The following is a 10,277-nucleotide window of genomic DNA, read 5'->3' as shown; positions in this document are numbered from 1 at the left end:
GGGGGGGGGGGGGGGGGGACGGCTGGAGTGACTCTCGGCTCCCTCAGCAGAATCATGCAGAAGCAGCCGACGGTTGTCCTGGGTGTCGCGCACACCGTTGTGCAGAGGATGTCCTCCTTTGTGCGACAGATTGACTTTGCTCTGGACTGGGTGGAGGTGGAGGCCGGACGTGCAATATACAGGTGAGGCCTGTGGGCATGGCGTGGGGCATGCAGGTGAGGCCCCCAGGCACCCTTCTCTCACTCTGGACCCTGTGCTGCAGTGGCTGTGAAAACAGTGCCGCTAACGCACCAGTGAGGGACAGACTTCCTCAGCCACACCCCTGAGATTCTCTGAGAAGTGTCCTTTGTCAGCCTCCAGGGCTCTGCGCACACTTGTGCACACTCACACGTGCGTGTTTTCTTGGCATCCTTCCTTCACAACGACCCACAAGTGCCACGTTAGAAACAGCACTGAGGTACTTGCGTGCTGGGTACCCTGCAGAGCCGGCTGCCCTAGCTCCACGCCACAGCATGTCCTCACGCGTCCGAGAGGCTGCGTTCCGCATCATACTCCCCCAGGTCACAGGCAGGCCTGGGTGGCAGCTATCAGTTTTTAGGATGTTAAAAATTGGGCTGAGCCCATGGCGCACTCGGGAGAGCAGCAGCGCTCCCGCCGCGGGTTCGGATCCCATATAGAGATGACCGGTGCGCTCACAGTGCTCACTGGCTGAGCGCGGTGCAGCCGGTCTCAAAAAAGGACAAAAAAAAAAGGATGTTAAAAATTAAAACTAATGGGCCGGCCCGGTGGCGCACTCGGTAGAGTGCAGCGCTTGGGAGCACGGTGGTACTCCTGCCGAGGGTTCGGATCCCACATAGAGACCGGTCTGCTCACTGGTTGAGTGCGGTGCGGGCGCAACACCGAGGGTTGCGATCCCGTTGCCGGTCACTAAAAAAGACAAAAAGGAAAAAAAAATTAAAACTAAGGAGATTTTAGAATATTTATCTATTTAAAACTAACAATAAACTCATACCTGTTAAAATAAGTATTTTTAAACGAAAAATAACTGTATTTTTCAAAACAAAAACAAATTTAGCAAGAAGACTCCATTCTTTGATTTTTTTGCATCCCGAGGTCCAGTTGGCCATTGGGACGCAGGGTCTGGGGCTGGGGCGCTGTGCTGAGGGCCTCCAGGGCTTGTGTATGTGTTGCAGGCAGGGGGACAAGTCCGACTGCACATACATCGTCCTCAGCGGCCGGCTGCGCTCTGTGGTCCGGAAGGGCAACGGGAAGAAGCGCCTGGCGGGGGAGTGTGGCCGTGGTGACCTCGTTGGCATGGTAGGCGTGCGGCTCCCTGCTGCCTGCCACTCCTGCTCGCTGCATCTCTCCTGGGTGACATCTTGGGTGACCTCCTGGATGTGGCCTGGCCAGTTACCTGGGCCTGGGGGGAAAGCCCTTGAAGCAACCTGAAGGAGTCCATGCTGAGCTTGAGGCTCGGCCTCTGCTGGGTCGGCTGCTGAGTACCTGTCGCTGCCTCCGGGCACCCATCCCTGGTTTCCATGCGCACTTGTTCCCAGCCCAGGCTGTAGCCCTGGCGGACAGGTAGCAGCAGCAGTCATCTCCCAAAGGGCTCCAGGGAGAGCAGCTGGTGGCTGATCCAGGCCTGCTAGGGCCATCGGCACCAGCGCATTCCTCCATGAGAGCTACAGCTGACCAGCCACAAGATGCCACAGCCTGGGACGTTTGCTAACTTGTTTAAAGTTTTAAAACAATGTGTGGGGAAGCCCCAGGGGTCTTCTGGGTGGCCCCCTGAGGCTAGAGGTGTCTCGGCAGGCGTGTGTTCAGGGCCGTTTCTTCCTACCCTGTCCCAGCGCTCACAAGAGCTCTGGGCCAGTGTCTTCCACAGTGGTGCTATGTGCAGCCTGGTGGCTCCAGCTGCCGTCTTCTAGGTGAAAATTTGCATACCCAACAAGATGCCTCAGTACCCAACAACAGGGCTTCTGCAGGTTCCAGGTGACATTTCGCTTGGGCTCTGTCATGGGAGGGCTGGACTCTTCTCCGAAGGCACTTTTTTCTGAGTATTCAGGCTGCCCTGGTGACAGCCTGTTGTGGCCAGCGCCTGCACTGGGATCTGTCTGGGTTGCTGGGCACATTTTTGGCTTCAGCACGTTCTGATGGCACAACCATCTGTTCTGTCAGAAGCTCCCTGGCTGCTTCCACCATGTGGAGTCGAGGGCTCAGTGGTGGGGCTTTCTCCTTTGCTGCCATGCTGCTGTTGCCCTCTGGACAGGTGCAGCTGGCATGGCCTGAGCACTGAGGTCCCAGCATCTCGCTCTTCTTCCTCAGGTGGAAACGCTGACCCACCAGGCCAGGGCAACCACAGTGCACGCTATTCGGGACTCAGAACTGGCCAAGCTGCCGGCCAGAGCCCTGACGGCCATCAAGCGCAGGTATCCGCAGGTAAGGGGGGTGCAGGGCTCTTGTTCCGAGCTGTGCCTGAAGTTCAGGTGACAACTCAGTCTCAGTGCAGATGAAAACAACCTGGAGCAGGCAGGTTGGATGCCTTTGAAGAAAGTGACAGATCAGAGCTGGTTTAGGCAGAGTGGGGCTTCCTCGTTGGGTGTGGCTCAGGAGAGGTGGAATTGGAACCCGAAGGGGGCAGGCAGTGGTGAGCAGTCCCAGCAGCAGGGCGAGGGGAGTTTGTGCTTCATCTCAGGGCCGGGGCTGCAGCTGGTTTTCCTGGTGGTCTGCTCTACTTGCAGTAACTGATGTAGCTGCTCAGAGGAACGGGCCCCTAGCAAGGGGGAAAGGACCGGCTGCAGTGGCTCTGAAGGCATAGGTCTGTTCGACCTTCAGCCAGCACATGATGCACATGTCCCAGAAACGCTTCTGTTCTGCAGCAGATGGGAAGGTGGGGGAGGGCGTGGCCCCCGGCACTTCCCGGGCCTCTCCCAGGCCACCCCTGCCCTGCGCAGACCTCCTGAGGCTTACCACAGGACTGCCGGCTCCCTCCGCTCCCGACACGCCTCCCAAGGGCGACCCAGACTCCGGTCTCTGAGGGCTTCTGACAAGGGTGACAACCGAGGGTGCTGTGGGTGCCCATTGAAGTCCCAGGAGAGCCTGGCAGAGCCTGCGAGTGGATGGCAGGCCACACAGCCCGAGGGTGCAGCTGCAGGGCATGTGGATGTGCAGACAGCGCTGCTCTTCCTCCACCTGCTGGGCTCAGGCCTGTAATCTGCCTGTGGGACCCCAGGGTGTCGCCACAGCCCGGAGGGCAGGGCCTCACCTCCGGCCAGCAGCTTCTAGGTGGGCTGTGGTTCTCTGCAGGGTCGTTGTGAGCCAGCCACACCAAGGAGGGGGTGACTGCTCTCCTGGAGGGAGACACGCTCTGTGAGTTGTGCCAGCAGTGGCCACGCGACCCCAGTTGGTGACCCCACGTGCCAGTCCTGGAGCTCTGAGGGCAGAGGCCAGCTGTGCTCCCCCACCCTGGTGGGACCATGGTCCACTCATGGCCACTGCCATGGATCCAGAAACCTTCCCATCTCTTGTCTCCACCCTTCCAGTCTCACTGTCTCCTGCCTTGGGAAGGTCTTTCTCACACCAGACCATACTGCCCACTTCCAGCTGGTGCGACACCCACGCTGACCACTAGGGACAGTGCTGGGTTTCCCTTCTCCTCTGTGGGCAAGTTGAGCAGCAGCCCCGGGTGTGGTGTGAGCTGCGGAGGGGTCTCTCCTTGTGACACCGCAGGTCACCACTGGGTGACTGACAGGACGCAGCTCACAGCAGGCGGCCGGCTGGCCTTGCCCCAGGACCCTCCAGCACAGGAAGCTCCATGGTGGGGCTGCTGCCAGTCAGCCCCTTGCCCTCAAACACCACTTTCCAACCCCCGTCTGTTCTTGGATTTTGAATGAGTGAAATAATGCAGGCGGCAGTGCCTTGTGTGTGGCTTCTTTTGCTGGGCGTGGTGTTTGTGGTATTTCAGAGACCCGCGTGGTTTTATCGTTGCTGCGGCCTTCTTATTGCCAAGGGGCACTTTGTTGTGACCACAACCTTTTATCCATTCTCCTGTTGATGGATATTTGGGTTGTTTCCAGTTAAGGGCTGTTAGGAGTAAGGCTCCTAAAAACGTTCTTGCACAAACGTTTTCATGGACAGACTTTTCATCTCCCTTGTGGAGTACCCTGAGTGGAGCTGAGGGGTCATCAGGTGGATGTTAGCTGTCCCAGCGCCACCTGCTCTGTCCGTGCCACGGCTCCACAGAGCTGCCCACACTCGGTGGTCTCTTCTGGTCTCTGGATATTAGCCATTCTTTTGGGAAGGAAATGATATCTCATTGTGATTTAAATTTGCATTTCCCAGATGACTAAAGATGTTGTGTACCTTTTCATGTCTATTTTGAAACAATATCAACTTGATGTCAAAATAATCATTTAAAAAACTGCTCTAACTTGGAATTACTATTGATTTTTAATTGTGAAAATTACACTATGGTTATGTTTTGAAGAGTTCTTACCTTCTAGACATGCAAATTCAAGTATTAATGGATAAAACGCCACGTTTGTATGTGAAGTAAGATTACTGGAGCTGAGTGAGGGCAGAGCCCAGTCCACCTGCTCTTCCTTCTGACTTCTGTGTGTTTCAAATTCTCCATAAGAAAATGCAGTTTTTAAAAATTAGCCCCAATTAACAGTTTGATGCTAGATTAGTTGCATATAAACCAGACTCCCTTTTAGCTTCTGTTTTGGACTCCTCTGCTCAAACTGTGTTTTGTCTCATATCCTAAAATTTGGATGCTTTCCTTGGCATCCTCCATGGATCTTTGACTCTAGGCTCCAGGGGATATTAAGCTGGTGGGTGGCCCACGTTGGTCACCAGGGACTGAGGACAGCTGTGCTCTGACAGCTGCTTCTACCTCGCAGTCCTCTCAGCAGGGACACTGCACTCTGGGGCGGTGGAGGGTCCGGAAGAAGACTGGACGGGAAGGCGTGGGGCAGCGTGAGGAAAGAGGCCCCTCGGCCGACCCTCTGTGCCTTCCGCCTGCTGTCCTGGATGACTTAGGTTTTACTGCAGCGGGCAGCAGCTTCTCTTTTCAGACGATCCTGCGCTGCAGCTAGAGGCAATGGCAGTTACACTGCCTGTACACTCCTCTGTCGTCTTGTAAACCTTAGCGATCAAAACACATTTAACTCACTTTATTTTTATATGAAAGCCTTTAAAAGAAATTATAACAATTTGTATTTGTCAATTAAAAATGCATTTTAAGAAGTAAATTGCAGGGCCGGCCCGGTGGCGCACTCGGTAGAGTGCGGTGCTTGGGAGCGTGGTGGCGCTCCTGCTGAGGGTTCGGATCCCGTATAGAGACCGGTCCGCTCACTGGTTGAGCGTGGTGTGGGTGCGACACCGAGGGTTGCGGTCACAAAAAAAGACAAGAAGGGAAAAGAAAAAAAAAAAGAAGTAAATTGCAGATATTTTGAAATACTTTAGTTTACAACTCTAAAAATTTAATGTTAATGCAATCAAAAATAACATTATTATATCTAAAACTGTAGTAATTTCTGGATATCTTCCAACCCCCAGCCCACGTGCCCAGCTCTCTCCTGGAGCAGGGTTGTCCACTCAGGCAGACAGCATCTGGCCAAGTTGAGGTCTCAGCTGTGGGGAGGCCACGCCAGCCTGTCCTTGTCCTGCCTCTGTGGTCATGGTGCTTCCTCTGGTGGTGTCTGTTTGCCCCTGGACTTGAGAGCAAGAGGTGGACTGGGCTCAAGGTCCCAGAGGACATGCCCCTCACACGTCTGTCCTGCCACGGTCACCCTGGGCTGGGTGATCACCGGGTCCCCTCAGAGTCAAGTCCCACCTTCCCGGAAATCAGAAAGGTGCTGGCTTGGCCCATGCAGGCTCCCTCTAGAGCCTACAGCAGCCCGCAGTTTATGGCAAGTAAAAAAGCAGGCACAGGGTTAGGGTTAGGCCTGTCACTTCCTGAGCATCACTGTGGAGCTTTTAATCCCCAGCCTTTCGTGGTTTGAAATGCATAGTTTGGGGACCACTCTTCCTTTTCTGCCCCCAGGTGGTGACTCGCTTGATCCATCTCTTGGGTGAGAAGATCCTGGGCAGCCTCCAACAGGGACCTGTGAGAGGTGGGTCACCCCAGGCAGCCATGTGGGAGTCCTGCCCTTCCTGGAGCCCCAACCACCCCAGCCCACATCCCTACCCCAGAACCCCTCCCCACCCTGGAGCCTAGTCCTGCACCAGAGCCCCACCTGGCCTTGGAGGGAAGATGAGACACAGAAACCAGAGCAGAAGCACTGGGGCAGCTTGGGGCGTTGGGCTGTGGGGCTGCCCAACCCTCAGGAAAGGCCCCAGAGCACCCAACAGGGGCACCTCTGGGCAGGGCAGGGTAGAGAGAGTACTTCGATTTTGGCAGTGCCAGAAGAATTTTGCTAAGATATGTCTCAGTGTGTGCAGCATTGGAGGGAAGGTCTGCTGCGTGTGAAAAGGAGGAATGTGGTGGACCTCCCCTGCTTTGTCAGCTGATTAGAAAGAAGAAACGGGTTGAAACTTCTGGGAAAAGATGCTGTAGGAGTGGATCTGAGTCAGCCCTAGTGGGAGAGTTAGAGCACGCAGTGTCTGTCCTGTGATAAGCATGAATAAGCAGATCTCTGATGTTACTGTGTCACTCCAGGGCCTCCTCGCTGTTTCGTGAGCACTGCCCTCTCCTGCCTCCTGCCTCTGTGCCCACTGTTTCCTCTGCCTGAGCACCCCTCAAGAAAGCCAGCTGCCCCCACATGTCCTGCACCCACATTCTTGGCACAGCCTCCCTGACCTCCCTGCCCACCCCCAGTGCCCTCAGTTCCCCTTTTCTGCTTCATTTTCTCCTCTGCTCTTGTCACCCCAACACATGACACAGCCTTCCCAGTTAGCTCATCTGTGGCTTCTCCTGCACCGACACATGAGCTGCATGAGGGCAGGAGACTGTTTTTCACAGCTGTGACGTTGTGCGCAATATTGAATGTGTATTGGAGGAACAAATCAGTGGACAAAAACAGTGTGTGCAGCCCTAAGGCAGGGTGACCTCATCTTAATTTGATTACATCTGCAAAACCCAATTTCCAAGTAAGGTCACATTCTGAAGTCCAAGGTGGAAATGGAACTTGGGGAGACCTTGTTTAACACTTGATATATCTCTTTAAATTTTACTTTGAACCTTCCCGAACTGTTACATTGAAGTGAGTTTCTTGTAGAAAGCGTGTACTTGGGTTGTGTTTTCGTCATTCCTTCTGTCTTCATCTTTTAACCTGTGTGTTTAGGCCCTTTATATTTAATGTAATTATTCTGTTAGGCTTTATGTCTGCTATTTTATTATGTTTTTGTTTCCCACCCCCCACTTTTATTTTTAGTATTACTCTGTTTTTTCTTTCCTGTCTTCTTTTATGTTACCTGAACTTTTTTGAGTATTCCACTTTCATTTACCAGCTGTGGTTTCCATTATGTCTCTTCACATAATATCTTCAGGGGTCGCTGTGGGATTACAGCATCCATACTCATCCTCGTCTACTGACATCAACGTTTTATCACCTTAAGTGGAACGTGGAAACCTCATCACCGTTCGGGTCGCTTTATTCTCCCCGTTTATGACACGATTGTCCTAACTATTCCCTCTGTGTACACTGAAGGCCCCTTGGACGGTGTCGTAACTTTTGCTTTCAGCCGTCAGACATAATTTTTAACTCAAGAGGACAGTCTGCGGCATCTTCCCAGACAGTTCCCATTTCTGCTGCCCGTCCTTCACTCCTGGCATCTCAAGCGTCCTCCTGTGTCATCTCCGAAGGTTGTCCTGTAGCAGTTCTTTGAGAGAAGGTCTGATGGCCACAGATTCTCTCAGTTCTCCATCTGAGAATGTCTCTGCTTCACCTTCATCCTGAAGCACGTCTTTGCTGGGTGTGTAATTCTGATTGGACAGCTCTCATATGTCAGCACTCGAAAAATGTGCCCCTTCCTTTTGGGCCGCATGGCTTCTGATGAAAGTCCAGATATTCAAGTTATTCTCAAATAGGTAATGTGTTGTTTCTCTGGTGGTGTTCAAAAATGTTTTTCTTTGGGGCCGGCCCGTGGCTCACTTGAGAGAGTGCGGTGATGATAACACCAAGGCCATGGGTTTGGATCCCTGTACAGGGATGGCTGGTTAGCTGTTCGGTTAGAGCGTGGTGCTTGATAGTACCCAGGTCCAGGGTTCTATCCCTGTACCAGCCAGCCACTAAAACAAAAAGAAAGAGATAAAGGCCAAGAAAGAGCCACACAAAGCTGACAATAGAATCCCCCTTCGGAGCTGGCTCACTGGCTAAGTTGGTTAGAACTTAGCCTTATAACACTGAGGTCATGAGTTTGGATCCCCATACCCGCCAGCTGCCAAAAAAACACCCCAAAACCAAAAAAGAATCCCCCTTTGTTTCTCCCTGAGATGGAGGGTTCTGACAGCTGAGAGGAAGGGAATACACCAAGGAAAAGCTGCGAGAAAAACAAGTGAAAACCAGACCAAGAAGGAGAGATGTTTGGACCTGCATTCAGGATGGGGGAGGCGATTCTTCATCTTTTTCTGTGCAGTGGCTCTTCTGATTGTGTTTTTCAAAATTGTTTGTTTGTTATGTGGATATTATTTCCTCCTCATTATAAAAGTGGCAGGCATTCCCCTTAGCACTCGGAAGCAGCAGGATGGCTAGGTGTCTGGGGAGGGGCCGCCAGTGCTGGGCTAAGCGGGGAAGGTGACCTGAGGCTAGGGCTCAGCGGCGCTTGGGAAGGTGGCCTTGGCGGGTGGCCAGCTTGGGGTTCCAAGGAGGACCACCAGGACTCTCGAGACCTTCTGGACAGATAGACTGGAGGCCGGATAGGATGGTGTCTCGGGCCCAGACTGGGGGCGGTGGGGACTGGAGCTTCGTAGGCCTACGGAGCAGCCATGCCAAGCTCTGGTCTGGAGGGTGGGCTTTGTGCAAGCGAGGCTGGTCCCAGCGGAAGGAGCACAGGTGGTTGGGACGGCACCAGATCCAAGAGGAAAATATCAATAGATTCTACTTTGCTCCGTTTTCTGGTCCATCATCATGCAGGTTTTTTTTACAGAAGTTGAGTGGCTTGTGAAGAAAATGCCAGAGAGAACGGAGCCCGCAGGGTGTGTTGTTAAGAGGTGGACACCCCCTCTCCTAGCTGCTGCGGGCACCGCTGCGTCCCCCTTTTCTTGCACAGGTGTCTTTGCGCACAGGTGTCTTTGCACACACACATTAGGCAGGGTGCTTTGTGGGACAGCTGCTGCAGGTGTTCACTCCGGGGCCCAGGCCTCCTGCCGGGGGCTAGTGAGCCCCACGGCCAACACCACCCAGCCTGGGCTCTAGGGACAGCTCCCACCCCTGAGCGCTCGTCCCTGCTCTGTGGCCCGAGGGGTGGATGTCCTCCTCCCCATTTCAGGTGTCGCTTGGGCACAGCTGCATGGCAGCAGCTGGGTGCTGTTCTGTGAGCCTCTGGGAGCGCGGCTCTGGGCTCTGCAGCCTCGTAGCCCAGGCAAGCAGAGGACACTGAGCGCTTCACAGTCTTTGCACAGCACCCATCCACTCCACTCGCTGGGGAAGCACCCGCTGGGGCTGGCTGTGCACTGGGCGCCGACTGGGAGCCGGGGCCACACTGAGAGGAACCCTTTCCTGGAGCTTGTATCAGCAGACGGGTGACCCAGGAGAGGGTGGGGAGGAGCAGAGGCAGCGAGTTGCTGTGGGCAGTCAGGGGGCCTCACTGAGAGGTCGGGACCTGCGGGGCCAGGGAGGGGTCCATGGGGCGTGTGAGGGGAGGTCACCAGCGGGAGCCACCTGAGGCTCTCAGGGACCAGATGGGCGGCTGCAGGCTTTGGCCTGTCGTGCATGGGGAGGGGAGCTGGAGGGCTCTGAGCAGAAGAGGGATCGAGTCTGACTGGGGTGTCGAGGTCTGTTCTAGACACTGTGCAGAGAAGCCTTCTCTGGAGGAAGCGGCTGGACCCAGAGGCTGGGTGCTGGTGGCCTGGGGCCTGTTTGCTGATGATGTGTGTGGACTGTGCACAGGCGAGCACTTGGTGTGTCGGCTGGGAAGGCTGGAGCTCGCGTATCAGGCGCTGTTTTGCAACTCAAATGTCACTTGGGGTAATGAGTAGACAACCTGTATTTATCTACACTTCTGTCTATGGATTGATATGGGCACCTTCGTTTCGAATGTTTATTTAATAATGGAATTATATTTACAAAGTATTCCATAGCCTTTTTTATTCTACAGTATGTCATAAAGATGTG

The 10,277-nt window shown here is 54.2% G+C and overlaps 1 protein-coding gene across 2 annotated transcripts; it reads left to right on the top strand.

The window, feature by feature from the left end:
* Window positions 1–58: 58 nt before the first annotated feature.
* On the top strand, window positions 59–8,049 carry LOC103583538 (patatin-like phospholipase domain-containing protein 7). Of its 2 annotated transcripts, none has more exons than XM_008564828.1 (5): window positions 59–182; window positions 1,194–1,317; window positions 2,326–2,439; window positions 6,047–6,116; window positions 7,492–8,049. In XM_008564828.1, the coding sequence occupies exons 1-5, from the start codon at window positions 109–111 to the stop codon at window positions 7,557–7,559; spliced, it is 450 nt and encodes a 149-aa protein (XP_008563050.1). In that variant the 5' UTR covers window positions 59–108; the 3' UTR covers window positions 7,560–8,049. The 2 variants fall into 2 exon arrangements, with proteins under 2 accessions (XP_008563050.1, XP_008563049.1); XM_008564827.1 differs by lacking the exon at window positions 7,492–8,049 and adding an exon at window positions 6,662–6,848.
* Window positions 8,050–10,277: the final 2,228 nt, after the last annotated feature.

Source organism: Galeopterus variegatus, unplaced genomic scaffold (genome assembly GCF_000696425.1).
Source record: "Galeopterus variegatus unplaced genomic scaffold, G_variegatus-3.0.2 Scaffold24037, whole genome shotgun sequence".
NCBI lineage: Eukaryota > Metazoa > Chordata > Mammalia > Dermoptera > Cynocephalidae > Galeopterus > Galeopterus variegatus.
Note: the sequence above shows the minus strand (reverse complement) of the source record. Positions and strands in the feature narration are given on the sequence as shown.

Excerpts from the sequence above, each read along its gene's own strand:
- LOC103583538 (XM_008564827.1), top strand. The coding sequence starts at position 109 with ATGTCCTCCTTTGTGCGACAGATTGACTTTGCTCTGGACTGGGTGGAG. Across the intron at positions 183-1,193 it reads GCCGGACGTGCAATATACAG|GCAGGGGGACAAGTCCGACT; the intron begins GTGAGGCCTGTG and ends TATGTGTTGCAG. Across the intron at positions 1,318-2,325 it reads GTGGTGACCTCGTTGGCATG|GTGGAAACGCTGACCCACCA; the intron begins GTAGGCGTGCGG and ends CTTCTTCCTCAG.